This window comes from Triturus cristatus, chromosome 3_1 (assembly GCF_964204655.1).
Source record: "Triturus cristatus chromosome 3_1, aTriCri1.1, whole genome shotgun sequence".
NCBI classification, from domain to species: domain Eukaryota; kingdom Metazoa; phylum Chordata; class Amphibia; order Caudata; family Salamandridae; genus Triturus; species Triturus cristatus.
The window spans coordinates 574,324,611-574,347,422 of NC_140583.1; the positions used below are offsets into that span (position 1 = coordinate 574,324,611).

The following is a 22,812-nucleotide window of genomic DNA, read 5'->3' on the forward strand; positions in this document are numbered from 1 at the left end:
GATCCATGCTGAAATCTGATTGGCTGCCAACACTCCAACAAGGAAGTGTTGGCAGCTGCTGTCTTGGGACTCAGCTTGAAGCTGAGTCCCACAAAAAACATTAAAACCGAAAAGGGGCCAGGGTAGGGTCACCCTGAGCCACTGGTCATGGTGCAGGGGTCTCCCGTAGTCCCCGCCAAGGCTCAAAAGCATTTTTTTAAAAACAAAATCTCAGTCAAATCTGTGTCTGAAACTAAACATTTTTCAGAGATTTTACTTTATTTAGCCCCTGGGTGGGCCAGGTCATGGGGGCATTGCGTGCTAGAAAGAGGAGTGCTCACAGGGCCCCCCTACTAAGGCTTATAGTAGCCCGGGGACCACCACCTCCCCGGGGCTTTAATGCAAATGAGTGTGGGAGGCGCACAGACTTCTGCAGCCGTGGGGACTGCCACCTCCCTGGGGCTTTAATCGAATACAGAGCGGGGGCAGAGCAGGCCGCCTCCTCCCTGGGCATTAATTGAATACAATGCTAGGACACAAGGACCCCCACCTCCCTGGAGCTTGAATTGAATACAGTGTGGTGGGCTGCGCGGATCCCCCCCTCCCCCCCCCCGCATCCCCCCCCCCCCCGCATCCCAGGTGACCACCACCTCCCGAGGGCAAATAATTTAAAGAAATGCGTAGGTCCCATGTGGCCCCCCTGCACTCCCGGGGACCGCTACCTTCCTGGGGCATATATAACAAAATAAGGAAGGGGGTCCATCACGGACCCCCCGGCCCTGTGGACCACCACCTCCTTGGCACTAAAGTAAACCTTTGAGGTGGGGGCCACAGGACGCCCCCTCCTGGACACATGGCCCTAGGGACCGTCACTCCCCTGGCCCGGCTCCTGCAATGTCCCAGGTTGTCTCCCCCCCTCACCCCCAGGGCATTGCCGTTTAGCCACAGCAAACGCTCTGCTTTCAGCAAGCGAGAGTTCTTAAATGCTCTTGCTTGCTGAAAGCGGAGCATTTCTCTGTTTCCCTGCCCACTGTCAAGCAAGCAGGGAAACACACAAATTGATTTGAGAGTCAGGCAGCTCCCTGGTTCTCAAAGCAATGCCGGCTCCCGCATGAGGCGGGGAGCGGGCAGAGACTGTGGGGCTTTGAGGCTCCCACTGCGGCACCCTAATGTGGAGGCCAGACCCCGGAGGATATAGTCTCCAGGGCCGAAATTGGTTATTTGAGATTTCATCAGTGATGTCATCAATGATGTCACTGACCATGTCATGAGTGATGTAACATGTGAGGTGCATTGCGGGGGTGTAAGTTATAGTTCGCTTAGGTAACTATAACTGCTGAATTTCACTGGTTTTGTACGAGTGAAATTTGACCCTAACTATAACATCCCTGTAACTTATTTTTTTCTTCAGTGAACATATATACGGTCACCAGTAGCTAGCTTTAGTTAAGACCCTGTTTCCATAGGAAGAGCGTTTTTTGTTTTGCCACTATCTTTGGGCGACTTTGATGAATCTTAAACTTTTCCAAACCAATATGACGCTCACTTCGGTTGGTGCCTGGAAAGTTTTGGGGTGACCTGTGAAGTGGGCCTAGAGAAAAAGGGGGCGTCCCTAAACGCATTTACCACATGTTATTCTCCATAGGGGTTTTGAACATGACTACAGCCCGAATCACTGAACAAAATTCACTAAATTTGTCAGAAAGTTAGATCTTGGTCCAGAGAAGTGCCTTTTTGTGATTTGGTGTAAATCTGTTAAAGCAATATTATGGATATTAACCAAAACGTGGATTCTCTGCGGATCCGACAGTCCCTTGTTAAAATCTGATTGGCTGCCAACACTTTAACCAGGAGGTGTTAGCAGCTATCTTGGGACTTGGCTTCAGCTGAGACCCCCAGAAAACATTTCAAATAAAGAAAACTGGGCCAGGTAGGAATGCCCTGACCCCCAAGGTTTGGTGGTGGGGTCTCCCAGGTCCCAGTGTCATGCCTCCTAAATTAAAGGAGGGGGGAGAGCACATGGCCCCACTCCATGAACATTTTTATGCTCTGGGGACTACCACCTCCCTGGGGCTCGTGCGGATGGCCCCAGGGACCACTACATCGCCGAGGCTACAAATAAAATGAATAGAGGATGACGCGTGGACCCTTGGGGAGCACCACCACCACCTCCTCCCCAGGGCGACCACCTCCTCCCAGGGGCTACAATTAACATTAAAGATGGGGACCGCGCTGCCTCACTGCTGGAGCCAAAAATTTCCCTGGGGACCGCCATTCCCCAGGGCCTGATCACAGCTCCTGCCAAGCAAAAGCGATTACTCTGATTCCAGCAGGCGGGAGCTGTCAAAGTGCTCCCACCCGTTGGAAGCAAAGGTTACATCTCTTTTCCTGCCCGCAGACATGCAGGCAGGGAAAGGGATGAAACTATTGTCTTTGCACACTGGGAGCTGCATTTGCAGCAGCTCCCTGTGTGCAATAGCAATGCTGGCTACCGCAGGAGGTGGTGGAACCGGCTGGGACAGCGGGGCCCTAGTGCCTTCCCCGCAGTCCCATAGCACACTTAGCGCCTTGGGAGGCTCCAGGGCACCCAGGAAAACATAGCCGGGGTTGGGGTTTAATTGTAGCAGTCTCTGGGGTTGAGGAGGGGGCCACCATCCCTTATTGAATTATGCCTAGGGCCCCAGGGGATCGGGTCCCCAGGGCCTTAATCAGTATGTGGCGGGGTGGGGGAGAGTATGCTCCCCCATTCATATATAATCAGTGTGATCACCAAATATGATGGAAATTAATAACCTTTCATCTTCCAAAGTGAATAAATGCATCCTTATAAGATTATCAATCAAGTTGTGAAACGGAGCAAAATAATGTCTCCAATACGTTCCATTCTCAAACCTAGTACAATAGGAGCAACCTTTTCTTTCTCAAATAACATAGAGGTGACATTATCGTAAGGAATACATAGCATATAGATTACATTCATGATCATTCCTCATATATTGCTTGAATATCTCCTTTTTTCCCTCTTAATACGATAAAAAGGGATTACTGATCATAGACTTACAAACATCACCATCAAATGACCCAGCATAAACACACTTGTAGTCTTAAAAAATAATGTTAAGTTCCACGTTGTAATTTCATATGTATTAGAGAAGTGTGGAATGGTGATACGTAATGAAATCAGCATTACCAAATTGTTCATTTGGAATTCTGTTAAAATATTGAAATTCTAAATGCACTTTGAAAATTGCTTTGGAAAACAAAAACTGTAAAAGTTGCACAATTGTAATACAATGCATTTCTTAACGAGTCATGATGAAACAGTTATGTATTGAAACGTCTAGTTTGGAAAATTAGTGCCCAAACAAAACCTGCTTTTTGAGAAAGTCAAAGGTCTACTCTCTAAAAGGGCAGTCAAAATGTGGATGGACACAAACGCAATATTTGTATGTAAGAAATAGCCATAATATATGTTAAACGGGCCCAGTAGAAGGCGTTTTGCCGAAAGGCGTCTACCGTAAGTTTTAATCTGAGGCACCCGTTCATGTTTTGGTTTATTTTTGCACCACCTACCGGGTTGTTGACTTCGCTGTCTGTGCAGCTGTAATCGCAGGAGGAATCAAGCCTAAACGTGGAATGTTATATATAGCTAAGCTAACTATAACTTAAGCCCCCGCACTGTACTGCTTATGACCTCACATCATGACATCAGTCATGACATGGTTTGTAACATCCCTGATGACATCATTCAGTGAGTGTAAGTGTTTCGTAAATGTTTCTGAGAGTTAAAGATATATACTAAGGTATTGCATAAGTTAGATTACTATTCTTTTTGTTCTACTGAGTGATACTGTTTCTAATATATGTGATGTGAGTGGCAGTGTGTCGGTCTCTATCAGTATGGTAGTGGGTGTCTCAGTGGCTGTATGGGGTGTGTGTGTGTGTGTGGGAGTGGCAGAATGGAGGAATAAGTGGGTGTGTGTGTGTAGTTGTATGGATGAGTTAGTGGTTGTGTGAGTGGCTGAAGTGGTGAGTGAGTAGGTGTGTGAGTGGCTGTGTGGGTGAGTGTGTTTAAGTGGCTATTTCTTTGAGTGGCCCTATGGGTGGGTGAGTGTGTGCCAGAGTTGCTGCATGGGTGACTGAGTGGCTGTGTGAATGGCTCTATGGGTATGCAACTATTTGTGTAAGTGGATATATGGGTGAGTGCCTGTTTTAGTGGGTGTATGGGTATGTGAGTGGGTGTGTGATTTACTCGCTTCTTCAGGGCTTCCAATATTATGTAAATCCTTCAATTTTTCAAATCTTACAAATTTCTTATATACACGACTTAATCATATGAAGTCTCCTCTGCTATCTCTTCTAGGCTATAGCCATGGTCAATTTTTTCTCCACCCTACGTAACTCGCGAAACACGTGTTGGCTTGGCCATGGACGTTATGTACTTAAATGAAAACTTTGAATAATGTTGAAATGAAGATAAACTTTTGAAATGAAGATTATATATGGACTTCATCATTGCTACGTGTGTCCTTCTCAGAACATGAACTAAAGTGGACCATATGGACTATTTCCCATGAGGGAAATGGGGATATGAGAAACAGCGCCTGGCTATAATTCTGTTTTCCCTGTTGTACGAAAGTGGCTCTGTATATACTGCAGCAAAGTAAAGTTCAGTGTGCACAGAGTCCGCAGTCCCCAGAGGTTTGGCAGAACCTAAAGTTAGATATAACCTTACTCTCTAAAGTGGTAGCTTGGTCGAGCAGTAAGGCAGTATCAGAGGACTGTGTAAAGCATTTGTTGTACACACTCAGTCAGCAAATGGTCTCACACACTCAAGAACTGAACTCTAGGCCAATTGTTTTATATATGAAAATATATAGTTGTTTCATTTTAGAACCACAAGTAGGTATCAAAATACTTTTTCAGAATGAAATGCTGTAGTTGTATACTTTCAATAAGCAATATACTTTTAAATGCAATAGTTACAGTTGTTGCAATAGGCAACACAATTCAAACACAATTATAACATTGAGCTCAATGGGAATTTTTAAGTAAATGCAATTTCAGTTACTTTGCGTGTGATTTTTTTACTCAGGGTTGGATCCTGGATTCAGCCCTGGTGCATTTCCTGTAAACAGTTGAAAGAAATCGTTTTTGTTACACAGGCGATTTTTAAGGAATATTTGAATGTTTCAAAAATCGACCAGGCAATGTTATCCTATGGAGGAAAATCAAGTTAGCGGTAAGTACAGTTGTAATTACTTTTCAGGGTCAGTGCTGGGCACCAAGATCCAGCACTGGGATCTCTCCTGATAACAGGTGAGTAATTTCGTTTTCGTTATTCGGCTGATTTTTAGTGAATATTTTAAAGTTTCAAAACTCGACACTTAGAAGAATTTCCAAGTGAAACCAGTCAATGTTACCCTATGGAGAAAAGAAGAATTTCCAAGTGAAACCAGTCAATGTTACCCTATGGAGAAAATGTAGGTTATCGGCTTTCAGGTAAGTACTCGACTGGCAGAGTTAAGGTTCTGGGCATAGACTCAGGGGTCTCCCAGGGTCGGGTAGGTACAGTTGTTACACCCTCAGCGGCACAGGGGCAGCCGGGTGCAGAGGGAGTTAGGCCCAATGTTAGCCTATGGCGGGCGTAGGGCCTTTGGTTGGTGGCTGCTAGCAGGCAGGCCACGCGGCTGTGGGAGCTGGGCTTCTGGTCACTCACACAGGGCAAGTGGGGAAGTAAGAAAGTATAGAGGTTGCACTACAAGGGGCACTCGGGCGGCTGGGTGCAGGGTGCTTTTTAGCTGTCGGGCGCTCAGTGTATTTCAATGGAGAAGCTGCAAGATAAATAAAGGCTGCAAGCTCGGGGACGGAGAGTCTTCAGGTGTGACCACCACTTCCGAGGGGTACGTTGGGAAGCTGTAGGATAGGTAGGCACCCAGGAGCTGGGCACAGGGGGCCGCAGGGCGCAGGGGTGTCTTTTCGTGTCAGGAAATCTTACCCTCTGCGGGTCCCTGGTTGTGAGGCTGCAGGCGTCATCAGGAGCGTCGAGGAGGGTCCTTGGGTGCTGGATTCTTGGTCACAGTCGCCAGGGGGACGTCCTCGGGGACTTTGTTCACTCAGGCACAGGCCGGGCTCGGCGGATGCAGAGTGTGCTGGTTTCGCAGTTCCTGGCTTTGCACCAGGGGTTGTTGCTTGTTGTTGAGCAGGACCACTGCTCGTTGGAGTTCCAGTCTTGGTAGATGAGCAATGCAGTCAGGTCCTCTGGGGTTTTCGAGGTTGCTGACCACTGGAGACGCCGGGTTTTAGCACGAGCAGATTCGAGGGTCGACAGGCCTGTAGGGCTCGGGCCAAGTCAGTTGGTGTCGTCCTTTTGTTAGCAGCTGCACGGCAGATCTTCTTTCTTGTTTCGGATTTGGGATCTGAGGAAGGAAGGTTCAGGGTGCCCCTATATACTAAATTTAGGGGTTTTACAGGTAGGTGAAGGTCAGGGACCAATGGGTCCCTTCCCTGGGGTGGGGTACACCCCCTATCCTGTCACTCTGCAGTGGGAGGGGGGCAGGAGCCTTGTCCTGATGGGTAGAGCTCCACATCTTCAAGATGGCGAGAACCCTGAGTTGTGCTTCACCTCGCCTCCCCCACCTGAGGGGTGGGATTGGCAGAGGCTGGCACTCCCCCTTTCCTCACTTAGGTTTTCCCGCCGATCTTCCCGCCAGAGTGGGGGGTCAGAACCGGTGGGGGCCAGTTGCTGAGTACAGCAAGTGGCCTGGAGAAGCTCACAAAGGCGGCATGCCTTTGAAGCTTCCCATGCCCATCCTGGGGGAGGAGACCTAGCACCTCGCTCAGGTTGTGCATTGTTGCAGACCCACGAGAGCGGATGCCTCTCTACCCAGGGGTCCAGCAACATGTCTGCTGGATGACAGCCTAGGCAGCCTCTCAGTCAGGACGCTGGTTGTTGGTTAGGTTCAGGGGGCAGCTCTAAGATGCCCTCTGTCGTCCATTTTACATTAAATCCCACACTGGCATCAGAGTGGGTTTAATGTGCTGAGAAGTTTGATATCAAACTTCTCAGTCTCCAGTGCAGCCATCATGGTGCTGTGGAGTTTGTGATGACGATCTCCCAGCACCATATACTCTTAATGGCAGCACTGCACTTACAGGGCCCAGGAATGGACCCGGGTACTGTAGGGGTACAAGGCTCAGGCACCTGTACCCACACCACTGGCATAGGGCACCCAGCTAGAGGTGTGACTGAGGTATGCCAGGGCAGTGTGTTTTGTGGGCATGGCACACAGGGATGTGTGCCATGTTGTCTCTGTTTTGTTCTGCACCAAGACACTCAGCCTGCAAAGGCAGTGTGTGTGTGTCAGGGTACAGGGCCTCTAATGGTGGTACAATAAGTGCTACAGCCCTTAGGGGCCTTCTCTGGTCACAGGGCCCTGGGTACCTAGGGTACCATTTACCAGGGGCTGACATGTGGCCAGAGATGCCAATTGGGTTTAGTCTTCAATGCAGTTTTAGGGAAGAAACACAGGCCCTGGGTACCTGATTGGCAGGAGCCCAGGGCACACTCAGTCAAAGTACATCAGCAATTCAGCAAAAAGTGGGGGCATACCATGCAAGAAGGATGGCACTTTCTCAAACCTGTTTGAATTTATATACATCTATTAGTCTTACACTTATAATGCTTAGTTATTCATATATGTTCACATGCTACAATCGAGTGAAAGAATAAGCAATCTAATAATGGCGCCGTTGACCATGCACGTTGATTCAAAGAAGACGAGTCTCAACGTCACCTAGGCAACAAAAGACTTGTTCGAGAAAAACAAATTGTAGAGTCCGAGCCCAACACTAGATGGTAGGAGCGCGCACAGCATGTGAATTTGCAGCACTACAGGCTATGAATAGATGCTTACCATGTAAGTAACCTATTCCTTTGGGGATTTCACCCAACTTTCCTTCTGGTGTCCATATTAATTCAACACCCTGCTACTAGCAACTTGAGAGCATTGAAGTTTCCGGATCCAGTTTGATGCTTGGCACAGATGAGGAATCTGTAGGTAGAGTATCCACTAGAAAGATGATTAACACAGGTAAGTAACTCTTTCTTTCCTTATTGTTATGATGGCTGTTAGTGTTCAAATCCAGATCTGTAGTACTGATCTAGATTTCAGACCCTGCAATGTAGAATTGCGGTTGCACTACATATGTGTCTATACAATCTAAATAACAGTTGGGGTTCCCCCGTACACTTTGGCGTTTGATTCAAATTTGAGTCCTCCTCAAAACACCATTTCACATTTGGTATTTTGTTCCAAATCTGAAACATTGTGCTAATGGGCCAGGGTCCTGCTGCAAAATAAATGTGAACTTGCTTTTTTGTGAATCTGGGCTCTTATCTGTATGCAATCCAACTCCGATATGTTTAGCTGCCACTGGTTTTTGTCAAATGTTGCTTAGTGGAGTTTAATAGTGCACAGTTTGTGGCATGATTGAAGAAGGCTGAGCTTGTTTAAGTGTCTTCCATTTATAAGGCCATGTCATTGAAACCTGCATGCAGTGTGTAGTACGTTAATAATTTTACGACTTACGAAAGGGGAGCACCTTACAAAATATTGAGTTGTGTTTTGTTTGGTTGTCCACAGAGGCAAGAAAAAACTTGAGTCGTCCGAAGACGAAGATGATGAGGAAGCTAGCAGTGGCGAGAGTGAAGCTGAGCAACCAACAGTTCGTTCAAGGCGATTGCTACCAAGAAGGTAAGAAATTATGTGCTTGATCCCTGCTGTCTGGTTTGAATATTTACACTGAAGTGCACAGATTCTGGCTTCTGTGTGCTAGAATATTGATCTTTCTTGGTAATTGTGTAATGCTTTGGCACAATTCACGTTTTCAAAATTCCAATGTTTTTCAGGAAATGGGCACACCAAAATAGATTTGATTATAAAAGACTATTACACAAAATGCCAAGACTTTGCTTTCAGGTATTCACACCACCTTATCCTGTGGGAAAGACCCAGCAATAGATTTTTCTGTAATCGTTTGGTTGGGTCCGGAATTGTCTTCTTGAAAAGAACTATAAGCTCTCCACACAAGATCACACCTACACCACAGACAGTGCACTGGCAGACTCCATAATTGTGACCACAGCAAGGAAGAGAGCCAACATCTCTACGTCGACTGCACCACAAACTGATAAAGAGTAGGAATGGAAATGCTGTGAAAGATGGAGGGAGCAGCATCCACAAAATGGCGAAAAGCTAATTCATGTGCCCTCCTGAACAAGTATGAACACTAACATGGCGGGGAGAAAAAAACTGATGCAGCATCTCCCTGACCAGTACCAGAAGAGAACAAAACTCAGTTATACAAGAGCTAAACACCATAGCCAACACCTTCCTAAAATCTTCACTAGCTGCAGACTCAGCTAGCAGAGAAGTGCACCATCCTGCGTAGGCATGCTTGCCTGTAGGTGCCAGGGTTGAAGCTAAAAGTATAGGCATCATTTATCAATATACCCTTCACTGGGGAAAACCTCTTTGGCACAGCAGTGGATAAAACGCACCAGCAAATTAAATAGGGCAATGAAACAGCTAAGCCAAACTCTTAAAGGGTCAGGATGCGCATCAAAGTGACTTCACATTAAGATGCCCCCATCACGCAACACAAGTAGATGGCAAAATAGGAGATTACTCCAGGAATGGAGAGCAGTCACCTCCGACGTAAGTATTAATATCATACAATATGCTCATTGTATAGACTTTTTACAAAGACTTCCAAGAGTAAAGCTAAAGTTATGTGAAATCTCACACTAATGAATAATTAGTTCACTTGCAGCAAGAGTTGGTGGAACTATAAGTGAAGAAAGCAAAAGAAAAGTTTTTTTAATGGTACCAAACTTGAACAGAATACCAAGCCCTATTCTGGACCTCAGATTCTTAAACAATTTTATCAAAACAGAAACATTCATGATGTCCAAACTCCAAGATGTTTCCCACTCATAAGGAAAGGAAACTACAATATGTTGTGGGAGTGGCCCCTGCTCTTCACCTATTGGCAGGTGATAAATGTAGCCCTAGAGTCTGTAACTGAACTCTTGCTTCTCAATACATGGGAGGTGACTGCCTTGGCGGTCTTTAAGAGGGAGCTCAAACATATAGTTCGGTCCTGCTTTGCTAATTTGGTACTTTTGCTTGCAAAAGGGTTCTCACCCTATGCTGGATATCCTCCCAGCCATCACTCCCGATCCAGTGGCAGAATGCCCTTCTCCGGTGGGGAGATTCCGAAAGCACTAACCTACATTACGAGGCGACCTGCCACCTCTGTAAACTGCCCATTGAATTGCGTAAGCATGGGATACCAGGCTTACACAATTCTATGAGGAGATGCAGGAGGCTGCGACCCCTCCACGCCCTGAATAGCCAAGACACTTCCTTCCACTTCTCCCTCCCCGTCCCTCTAGTCCCCCCACACATTTGACAACTTATCCACATTCACAGCTACCCTATGATGCCAAATGATTTGCACACCCTGTGCGTAGCCCTGGGTGTCCTCTTCTGTTCAGTTCTACTAAGAGTCACACTTCCTGTCAAGATGCGTCCCATGGAGCCCTCACGTTATTCATACTTCCTCCCCCCAACACAATGGTCTTACATATTTCACTCCTACTCCGAGTTCACTGTTTTAGAGGTACCCGTACGAGTACGTGAAATGATGGAACATTCCACCTCTTTTAGTCCTTGACCCAAACTGCATAGTTTATTCGTGCTCTTCCTCCCTTCCCAGGGCTCCGCAAGTGGTTTAGTTTCCACCTCACACTCATTCGGCACCACTCGGCAGATTCATGGTGCTCAATGATGATCCTGATGCACATTTGTTGTCATTCTACTATTATGTCATATTGTACTGATAAAATGCCTCAATAAAAATAATTTAAAAAGGAAGATAATTATATGGCCACCATAGATCTCAAAGATGCTTACCTACTCGTGCAGCTGAACAACAAGCACAGGAAAGCTCTCGGATTCTTTGTAGACCAGATACATTGAGAGTTCAGGATACTTCCTTTGGGATAAAGTCGGCTCCCAAGGTTTTTATTTTTACAAAATCAGTACCAGAGAGAAAGAAGGCTTTCCTGGGAGCAGGACTAAATTCGAGGAGGGACAAAGCATTTCCTATACCAAAGTTTTGGCATTGATGGAGTAAATTTACCTGTACCTGAGGGGGGCAATCTCTGACAAAAGTCAATGGACATAATGACTTCATGTATTCTCTTAGTTCCCCAAGCCAGACTCCAGTTGAAACCAATCCAAGAGTGGATCCAACGTCAATGGAGTTGGGGCGATCTAGTGCTTATCACAGGGGTTTCAGAAAGAGATACAGTGGTGGACTATAGAAAACATCACAATAGGTAGACCCTTCAAACAACCCCAATGTGACCATAACTACAGACTCAGCCCATAATGGGTGGGAAGCACACATGGGAAACTGAATTTGGGTGTTCTATGGAACCCATTGGAGGCAGTATACCATATATTTGTGTTGGAACTAAAAATAGTTTCACTAGCTCTTAAAGTCTTCCTGGCCCACACCAGGGGTAAAAAGAGTACAAAGTCAGATGAACAATACAACCATACTGTTCTATCTCAACAAACTGGAGTGAACGCAATCATGTGCATACTAGCTCAGAACCTGTGGAAGTAGGCTATACAGAGAAACATAAGCCTACTAGCCATTCACTGAGTACCGGGTATTCAGAACACAGAAGCAGACAGGTTCAGCAGGCAATCAAGTGCATCACATGAATAGGCGCTTAAGTTCGCAATAAAGGAGAAAATGTTTTAGGAATGGGGCACACCATAAATAGATTTACTCCAGTATTGGAACTTTCATAGATTCCCATGCCTGACTCATTCCCTGTCGTTGAGATGGGAGTCCCCGGTATACATAAAATAGCAATAGAAACCATTACAAAAAAAGAAACTAGGCCTAGGCCCATTCTAGTTTTGTAACATATCCATCTCTTTTTGTAAAAGAGACCAAATAAAATGAACAACCAATCTGATTAGCCTCACCCTCTAGAACCTTCCTGAGAGAACCTCAGATTTTCTACCGCACATTGTGCAAGGGAGTCTCCACTGAGCTCTGCTCAGTTTTTTCCTGTCAATCTTATTCCTACAGTTTTTTCACCTGTTTTTCTACAAACCCTGCTTAGACTACGTGTCAATATGTCTGACAAGGAGAAGAAATTCCCCTTTAAAGCATGTGCAACCTGTGCTAAGAAGAGACTTTATGTGGAGGACAAGCACAAGGACTGCATTTACTGTCTGTACCCAGACCATACGGCAGGAGACTGTAAGATATGCCGGACCTTCTCAACGAAAACTTTGCAAGACCGTGAGGGGCGTCTCTTGACCTGGCTCCAGAAGCTTAAGTCAAGGAAGGAGCCATTCTCCAGTGATAGTGATGAGGCCTCCTCCGCTTCATCTTCCAGGAGGTCTGTGAAAAGGGGTAGGTCTTCTCCGTCACCTTCTAAAGACCGTCCCAGTAAAGCCTTGAAAATTACCTCTCATAGGTCTAAAAAGGCGTAGTCCTAGCAAATCTCCTCACTGAGGTGTAAAGGAGAGGGAAGGACTACCAACAGGAGTGACATCTGAGAGGAAGACCAGCTCAGTTCCTCCATCTTCTCCTCCTGCAGCTCCAAAAGCCTTCCAAAATCCATTATCTGTCTCTTCTGATGGCAAGTCTGTGAAGAAAATTCATTCGTCGACGCTGTCAACGACTCTGTCGACGAAGACTTCAAAGATACAGTCAAAATCCTTGTCTCCTTCAGTTCTGGCTCCGGCGACGGGCTCGTCAACAGTGAGTTCCTCGTCTACACTGCATGGGTCAGCGTCGACGGCATCGACTCCAGTTGTGGAATCCGCAGTGGTGACAACTTTGTCGTCGACAAGGATGACGACGGCGGTCTTACATCATCGTCGACGACCCCGTCGACCACCTCGTCGATGAGGGAAAAAATTGCAATTACAATCGGGAAGTGCCAGATTACCCCTGAGATGACTTCCCCCAGGAGGGTGACACCTCTACCACCTGCACTCCTCCATGAAGAGGAGGGATCTGAGGAGGATTGGCCGTCTGGGTATGCAAATAGCCTGTCTAAGTTGCACATAAGTGCCAGAACACAGACTCTGAGGAAGAATACATATGATCCTCCCTTAGGTTATCAAGAGGTCTACCAGCAACAGATGATCTCTATGCCTTCCTCCCTACTAATGGACTTACAATGTATGCTTTCGGACTATAGACAGAGATTCCCAATGCAATCTGGTTGGGGTGCCAGTTACAGCTGTTCGTCCAGCACTGCCTTCTACCCCTCAATTGCAACCGCCTCCACCACTGCCTGTGGCTCCAGATACACCGCCAATCGTCCCTCTCATCCAGGATGATACCTCTGATGAGGACCATAGCAACGTCACTCTCCCAGATCCAGACACGGAGTGGAATAACAATATCATTCCGGATCCTGCTTCGCCTTTACCAGCGCCAGTGGATTCTCCCCCTGGAGACATAGGGGGTTTCCATAATTTGATGGAATGGGCTGCTAAGAGATTTGAACTGCCCATGCCCAAGGTGCAGTGTGAATGTTTCCTTTATTACTTACAAAAATTTAGTTCGGACCATTCCTATAGTTGGTCATGTCTGGGACGAGGGTTTAAAAGTGAGAAGTCCAGCCACGGTTATTCCAGTACTGCCTCGCCTTGAAAAGAAATATAAGCCTGGTCAGTCAGCCTAAACCTGTCATCTCCCAGGAAGCACAAAGACAGTCCAAAAATCCTTCAGCTCCCTTCACGACACCTATAGCTAAAGAGGGCAGACGCCTCAATAACGCCGGCAAGAAGTTTTCCTCCATGTCCAGCCTGATGGTCAGGGCTGCAAACGCCTTAGCAATACTTGGTCGCTACGATCGTCCGATGTGGTGCGACCTTTCCCCCTATCTGGATCAATTGCTGGAAGATGCGAGAGTGGAGGCGAAAAAGATTTTACAGGAGGGAGAGAAAACCTCTTGTGATGTCATTGACAATGACTGCGTTCCGTTCCCTAGTGGGAGCTGCTGTCCTTCGTCGCCAAGGCTGGCTTCGAGCTACATGGTTTCGTCCAGAGGTCCAAAACTAAATCTTGGATCTTCCCTTCGATGGGGAGGCGCTCTTTGGAGAGTATATTGATGATGCGCTTCAGGACGTTAAGAAAGACACGGAGACCGCAAAATCTTTAGGGACTCTGCAATACCGCAAGGTCCCCTTTCTTGGGGCCAGAGGCAGAGGCTTTTCTACCTACAGAGGAGGATACCAGCAAAAATGGTATTCTTCAAATGCATCACCCTCTCAATCTTACCACCCGCAATGTAACCAGCGGCAGGGTCAATCATCCTCTTTTTCTAGATCTAATAACACAGAACGCCAAGGACGCCAGGGGAAGGACTCCTCTAAGGGTCAATAGCGGCTTGCTGGCCTTAACTACGGTCCCTTCTCTTCCTGTAACACCACATAACTTCCACAACTGGCGGCAAATAACATCGGATCCTTGGGTTCTGAAAATCATTCAATACGGACATACTCTGGAGTTTGTCCATGCACCACCTTCCAAGCCCCCTCGTGCCACTGTGTCAAAACATCTTCGTCTTCTATGTTTGGAAGTCCATCAGATGCTCCTGAAAGGGGTGATAGAGCCGGTTCCTCTCTCTCAGTGGAGAGAGCATTTCTACTCCTGGTTCTTCCTGGTTCAAAAGACCTTAGAGAAGTGGCGCCCTATTTTAGATCTGAGGGAGCTCAACACCTATCTCATCAAACAGTCATTTCAAATGGTTTCCTTGCAGGACATCCTTAGTCTCCTCAACTCAGGAGATTACATGGCCACATTGGATCTAGAGGACGCATACTTTCATGGACCCATCCATCCAGCCCACAGGAAGTTGCTTCGCTTCACAGTAGCCAAGAGCCACTTTCAGTTCAAGGTCCTGCCATTTGGACTCACATCTGCTCCGCGGATCTGAAAGAAACACGTTAGTTAGATTCCTCACCTTAGAATATCCCCAGGCGTCAGACTGGATCCGGAAGATTTTTCGTCAACAATACCCCTTGCGGCTCCGCGTCCGTCGTCGGCGTCGTGCGCCGGAATGACGTCGTCGGAGTACTTAGACGCCGCCCTCGTGCGCTGACGTCAGTTCTTCTTTTTTCCGCGCCAGTAAGCGCCGATCCGGGAGAGCTACCCCTTTAGTAAATTTTTAACTAACTTTTTCGACTCTTTTTGGTCACTTCTCGACTCTGGTGCCGGTAGGATGCCTGGTTTCAAGGCCTGCGTCGACTGTCACCGACTGATGTCGGTGACCGATCATCACCGCCGGTGCCTGTACTGCTTGGGCCTCGACCACGACGCGGCGTCGTGCTCGGATTGTATGGCCCTGACCTCGAAAGCTAGGCGGGAGCGGTCCCGCAAGCTTCTCGAGCTTCGCCACTCGGCTCCGCGCCGCTCAAGATCCCGGTCCAGGAGGAGGTCCAAGGATCGGTCGCGGAGCTGCACTCGACATCGTCTCTCGTCTGGCTCGAAGTCTTCGGGTAAGTCGAGGCACTCCAAGAAGTCCAAGAGGCGACACCGCTCTTCGGACTCCCCTCGCGCGACTCGGCCGAGGGTCCGGGTGGTTCCACCCCCGCGGCTCCGCAGGAGCCGCGTAAGTCCCCATACCCGACGGTCCCTGGGACTGACCCGACGCCGGCGGAGGTCAGTGCCTTCCTCTCGGCCATGAGGAGCCTGGCCCCGCCGTCGACGCCCGCTGGCGCGCCTTCGGGCCCCGCGGACTCGACTGGGCGACCTCGCGTGCCGGCGGCTCCGGCCCCGGTGCCGTTGGAGGCTCCGGTCCAGACGCCGCAGGTCCCCGAGGGGCCCGAGCCTGGGCCCCTGTCGACACCGGTCGACCTCGTTACGCCTCCTCCGCCGACACCGATACCACCCCCGACGCCGGCTCCGGTCGACGTCGATCCCCGGTTCAGCCCCTGTCCGGTCCCGACGCCGATGCGGCGCCACCCGACGCCGCAATCCAACGCCGCTAGAGACACATTGTCTATCGACCGGCTCCGATCATTCCTCCTGTTTACCAGGAATCGGATGACGGGGGCGAATGGGAGGGGTCTGACGACCCTATGGCCTTTCAGGGCCAACTTGCACAGGACTGGGCAGATGAACTGGGGGAGGCCAGTGGTTTGGATACCTCACCGGACACTGGATTCATCTCTCCTCCGACTGTGGCTTCGGAGGAGGGTGCAGCTTTTTCTGTGGTGCTGCGCAAGGCGGCCGAAGCCCTTGGGCTTGAGCTGCCTGCCGTGGCTGTGAGGACTAACATCCTCACTGAGGTGCTTCAGTCTGCCGCATGCTCCACTGAGCCTCTGCTGCAATTCAATGAGGCCCTCACTGACGTTCTGCAGGGCACCTGGTCCAAGCCCTCCACAGTCCCTCCTGTGGATAGGAACGTTGCCAGGCGCCACCGCCCTGCTCCGGGCGACCCCAGTTTTCTGTCCCAACACCCCACCCCCGAGAGTCTGGTTATCCAGGCCTCTACCTCCCAATCCTCCTTCCCGTCCGCTCCTCCGGACCGGGATTCCAAGAGACTGGAACAGTTTGGTAAGAAGCTGTTCTCCTCGCTCAGTTTGGGCCTGCGGTCTTTGAACACCGCCTGTCTCTTGGACCGTTATTCCCACTCTCTGTGGGATGCGGCGGAGGACGTGCTGCCACTGTGCCCGGAAGAGGCCCGGGCGCGGCTTTCCTCGGCTCTGGCCGATGGGAGAGATGCAGCGCGCCATGCAATCCGATGTGGACTCGACACTACGGACTCGCTGGGTAGGGCGATTTCTACCACGGTGGCGCTTCGACGTCACACCTGGCTGCGGTCCACGTCCTTTTCAGGGGATGTCCAGAGCACCCTCATGGACATGCCTTTTGATGGCGCTCGCCTTTTTGGTGAGAAAGCGGACAGTGCGCTGGCTCGCTTCAAGGACTCCCGGGCTACGGCCACGTCCTTGGGCCTCTCGGCCCTGCGGCCACAAACTTCCGTTTTTCGCTCCTTTCGTGGCCAAGGAAGGGGCACCTCCTCACGTCTGCCTAGCCACCGGCCGCAGAACCAGCCTGCATGCGGTCGCGGACGTGGTTTCCGCCGAGGCGGTACTGGAGGACGACGCGGTCAGTCCACATACACCCCGGCAGCATCCGCCTCAAAGCCTTCCTATTCCGAGCTTTCAGGCCCATTCCACGCCAGTGGGAGGCCGGGTTCGCCATCACCTGCTCCACTGGCGTACCATACTCTCGATTCGGTGCAGTTCCGGGTTCATCCCCCGGAACAGCGGGTCCGGGATATACAGGCCCGGATTCCCAGCTTTCGGCCTCTATCCTGGGTTTCGGTCAGGTTAGTGTTGCGGCTTCTGGGGCTGATGGCCTCCTGCATCCTACTAGTGCATCACGCCAGGTGGCGCATGCGGGCTCTGCAGTGGGACCTGAAGTTTCAGTGGGCCCAGCATCACGGCAACCTGTCCGACCATGTCTTGATCTCGGAGGGCACTGCACAGCAGTTGCAGTGGTGGCTCACGGACCGCGATTGGGTGATGCCCTGGTGTTCCAGCCATGTCCAGAGGCGCAGAGCCTCCTGACAAAGGGTCCACGACCCCACCCCGCCCTGTTTGTTGCAATACCACATGGCGGTGGTGTTGTCCGTGAACACCTGCACGACACTTCCCCGGACAGAGGGAAGGAAGGCTTTCAGTGCAAGTCGGATCGCTCTCAGCTCCAACAAGTTGATGTGGAGGCGAGACTCCGCCGGAGACCAGAGGCCTCTGATCTCCGCCTCTCCCATATGGCACCCCATCCCAGGAGGGACGCATCCGTCACTAGGACATGCTCCGGTAGGGGTAGGCCTACCGGAGCATGTCCTAGTGACGGATGCGTCCCTCCTGGGATGGGGTGCCATATGGGAGAGGCGGAGATCAGAGGCCTCTGCCGGTGGAACAAATTTGTGGCATGGTGCACCGCAAAGGCTGTGGATCCCCTTTCCGCCCCTCTTTCTGAGGTTCTCCTCTTTCTTCGGCCCGGCAGGGCTCTGCCCTGGGCACCTTGAAAGGTTATCTTGCTGCCCTCTCTGCCTTCTTACGGCTTCCTGATCAGCCCTCTCTTTTCAAGTCCCCTGTCGTGTCACGCTTGCTTTCTTAAAGGCATTACTCACACGTTCCCTCCTGTCCCTTTCGTAATGCCTCAGTGGGACTTGAATCTTGTCTTAACATTCCTGATGTGCGCTCCCTTCTAACTCTTAAGACTGCTTTCCTGGTAGCCATCACCTCGGCTAGACGGGTGAGTGAGCTCCAGGCTCTATCGTCCAAGCCTCCTTTTCTATCTGTTCATCCGGACAAGGTTGTCCTTCGGCCTCGTCCTTCCTTTCTACCGAAGGTGGTGACCCCCTTTCATCTTGGGCAATCTGTCACCTTGCCCACCTTCTTTCCCCCTCCGCATCCTTCCAAAGAGGAAGAGCGGCTCCACCGTCTGGACCCAAAATGTGCGCTCTCCTTTTATTTGGACCGCACAAAACAGTTCCGAGTAGACGACCAGCTTTTCGTTGGCTACGTGGGTGCAAAGAAGGGAAAAGCTGTGCACAAACGGACCATCTCCCGGTGGGTCGTTTTGTGTATAAAAATCTGTTATTCCTTGGCGAAAAAGGACCTTCCTGTTGGGCTGCGAGCCCATTCTACTCGGGCCACAGCGGCTACTACTGCTTTGGGACGGGGAGTCCCTCTGCAGGACATCTGTCAGGCGACGACGTGGGCTTCGCTGCACACGTTTGCCAGGCACTATTGCCTAGACAGCCAAGTCCGGAGGGATGGCTTCTTTGGCCGTTCTGTCCTCCAGGACTTTCTGGTGTGATCTTGGTTCGCAGACCCACCACCGGGGTTGGTATTGCTTGGGTATCTATTCTAAGGTGAGGAATCTAACTAACGTGTTTCTTTCAGATGAACAAGTTACTTACCTTCGGTAACGATGTATCTGTAAGAAACATTAGTTAGTTAGATTCCTCACCGACCCACCCATCCTCCCCGTTCTGCGAACTGACATCTAGGGTTAAGGCTATCCCTTTCAGGGCCCTAGAATTTTTTGGCACCAGTGTCGGTCTCTTGCATGGCTCTGCGTTCCTGGCGCGGAAAGCTATGTACAAGAACTGACGTCAGCGCGCGAGGGCGGCGTCTAAGTACTCCGACGTCATTCCGGCGCACGACGCCGACGACTGACGCGGAGCCGCAGACGACGCCTAGCGACGCGCAAGGAGTATTGCTGACGAAAAATCTTCCGGATCCAGTCTGACGCCTGGGGATATTCTAAGGTGAGGAATCTAACTAACTAATGTTTCTTACAGATACATCGTTACCGAAGGTAAGTAACTTGTTCATCTTTACAAAAGTACTAGCTCCCGTGGCAGCTTTTCTGCGAAAGCAACACCTTAAGGTTTTCCCCCACCTGGACGACTGGTTGCTAAAAGCTTCTTCCAAGCACGCGGCAGAGGAATCCGTCACGGCCTGCACACACCTTTTCGACAATCTGGGTCTTACTCTCAACACGGAAAAGTCAACTCTGTGTCCATCCAGAACAGCCCGGTTCCTCGGAGCCATTCTGGACACGTCCCTCGACAAAGCCTTTCCGACCCTGGAGAGACCAGAAAAGCTGAAGGTTATGGCCCGTCTACTTATAAGAAGGCAGTCACTTTCTGTTCGCCTCTACAAGTCCCTCCTATGGTCCAATTCTTCCTGCATTCCTCTAATTCCTCACTGCAGGTTACGGATGAGCCATCTCCAGAAGGAGCTAGACTTGCAGTGGCGCCAAGTTTACGGGTCCTTTGAGGACAAGATCTTCGTTACCGTGTCCATGAGGGACGCCGCATCATGGTGGACGAACAAGGAAAACATTTCTCAGGGTCTCTCCTTCAGGATCACCCCTGCTCCTCAGATAATAACTACGGACGCCTCGGTGGAGGGCTGGGGAGCGGTCTTGCAAGACCTTCACGTAAGCGGCCGTTGGCTACCCCAACATCGTCTTCGACATATCAATCTGCTGGAGCTCACAGCAATTCGCCTGGCCTTACAGGCTTTCCTCCCGCGGATAGAGTAGTCTACATTACTGGTACGAACGGACAATACGACGGCCATGCATTACATAAACAAAGAGGGCGGCACCAGGTCTCGTCTTATGTCAAAAGAAGCTCAGACAATCTGGGAATGGGCGATCCAGCATGGGATATCGCTAAAAGCGGAGCATCTTCCAGGCGTTCTCAACAAGACAGCGGACACGCTGAGCAGACTGAAATCAGTCAGCCACGAATGGGAACTGGACCAGTCCACTCTGGAGCAGGTTTTTCACCTATGGGGCAGGCCGTCCATAAACCTCTTTGCCACACCGGAGAACAAGAAATGCCGATTCTACGCAAGCAGGCTTCACCATCCGGGATCATTGGGGAATGCGGTTTCAATGGCCTGGTCAGGCGCCTTTGTTTACGCTGTTTTCCCCATTCCGCTGATCTCCAGGCTTCTCAGGAAGCTCAAGGCGGAACCTTGCAAGATTATTTTGATAGCTCCTGCGTGGCCCCTCCAATATTGGTTCACAGAGCTGCATTTCCTCTCCCTGGAGCGTACACTTCCTTTGCAGCCGATTCCTTTGCCGCTAGCAATGTCCCAGGGTCAAGTCTGGTACCCGGATCCTCGATCCCTGCTGTTATCGGCATGGCTCCTGAGCACCGAGAATTTCTTGGTTTGACCCTTTTGGCAGAATGTAGAGACGTACTTTCTCAGGCACGGGCCCTAAGTACCAACAAAACATACCGGCTAAAGTGGAAGCGTTTCTGCCTTTGGTGCCAGTAGGAGGGCATTCATCCTCTTTCTTCTGAACCGCATGAAATTCTTTCTTACATTCTTCGTTAGCGAAAGCAGGGCTGGCTCACTCATCCATCAAAGTTCATCTTGCCGCCATCTCTTGGTTCAGACGCACATCTTCTGGTCATTCCCTCTGGTCGGCAAGGATAATTAAACAGTTTTTCAAGGGCCTTTTTAGAGTTTTCCCTCCAGTCAAGCCTCCGTTGCCTCTTTGACACCTTAACTTGGTTCTCACCCAGCTCATAAAGCATCCCTTTGAGCCTATTCATCGGGCATATTTGAAATTCCTCTGCTAGGTGGCGGCTAGCCTTGACTTCGGCTAGGAGAGTAGGTGAAATACAGGCTCTCACCATTCAGGAACCTTTTCTCCAATTTAAAAAGGGGAAAGTGATAGTCCGTACCAACCTAAAGTTCATACCAATAGTGCCTTCAGACTTTCATTTGAATGAGCTGGTCATACTCAAAACTTTTTTCCCTCAACCTACTACTCCGGTAGAAAAAGCACTCCACTCACTGAACATTCAGCGGTGCTTAAAATTCTGTCTTCAACGTACTAAGGACTTCAGGAAGTCTCCTCAGCACTTTGTGTCTTTCAGCGCCCCTCGTAAGGGTTTTCCCCTTTCCAAGCCGGGGATTGCTTGTTGGATTACCAGCGCTATCCAGTATTGTCACAGAGCAGCGGGCAAGCCCTTTGAAGGTCGGGACCGTGCTCACTCCACGAGGGCGATTTCTTCTTCGACAGCCCTCTTTGCTGGAGTTCCTATTCTGGAGATCTGAAGAGCAGCAATCTGGAGCAGTACTCATACATTTACAAGACATTACTGCCTGGATTCTTCAACGCAGAGTGACACAGCAGTGGGCCAGGCAGTCCTGAGGAACCTCTTTCATTAAGTGGTGAGGTTTTCACTTTCAACCCTCCTTCCGTCTTTCTGTTTAAGCTCGTTGCACATTTTTGAAGTTCATTTGCTTGTTTCTTCCTTTTTTCCTTATGTTTACAAATGTGTTTAGTTACCATTGACTTTTGGTTTTAATGATTAATAATGGATAAATAATGAATCGAGGTTCAGAAAATGTGCTCATAACTGCTAGCTACTCTGATTCAAGCATTGGAATCTATGAAAGTTCCAATACTGGAGTAAGAAAACCAGTTACGTACTGTTGCAGGGATTCTGCTCATGCTCAGAACTATGCGCAGGAAACCAGGACCTCAGTGAATTGTGGTGTATCAAAAACTCACCTCAGAACCCAGAACCCCTATCCGACCAGCATCAGTGTCCCTTTCGTTATCCGTATCATCACGGAGGTCCCAGTGTATAGACAACCCAGAACAAGCGACTTGGAGTACTCTCAGGAATGGTGGGAATCAGAAATACCTGTTGGTAATTATTCTCATATCAGTCCACAATAAGAGTAATCAGAGACACGGTAAAGTTTTAAAAGGTTTATTTTATAAACTACGTGTCCTAAGATGCAGTACTTTTGCTAACATAAGCAGACAAATGATTAAAATCAAAACCATCAGCACATCAGCATTGTTACAATACCATAGAAAATGAAAGGAGAAATCATAGTATAAATGACAGTGGAATACAGCCACCTTCCTTTCGCTAGTAAACTAATATTATTAAACTAGTAGAAGGTCTCTAGGCTTGAATGGGGAACCCCATACCGTAAAGATCAGCTTAGTGGAATCACATCACAGGATCAGGTATACTCTGCTCCTGGGAAAGCTCTTCTTCCGAATGTGTGTAAAGCATGCAGTATGCAATATTAAAAGCACTCGACTTTCAGGTATTTGCAGATGCGTGCGTGTTATGGCTAAATAGTGGGCCGATCAACCTGAACTCAAAAACATGCATTGTCTGGTGACCCAGACTGTTTCTTTACA

General features: G+C 49.3%; 1 protein-coding gene across 2 annotated transcripts in view; it reads left to right on the top strand.

The window, feature by feature from the left end:
- Nucleotides 1–22,812, top strand: part of CHD2 (chromodomain helicase DNA binding protein 2) — a 1,941,047-nt gene that overhangs the window by 257,940 nt on the left and 1,660,295 nt on the right. For both annotated transcript variants that reach the window (XM_085644496.1, XM_085644497.1), the window contains exon 5: nt 8,625–8,735. In XM_085644496.1, coding sequence (XP_085500622.1) covers nt 8,625–8,735 — 111 coding nt within the window. The remainder of the gene's footprint in view (nt 1–8,624; nt 8,736–22,812) is intronic.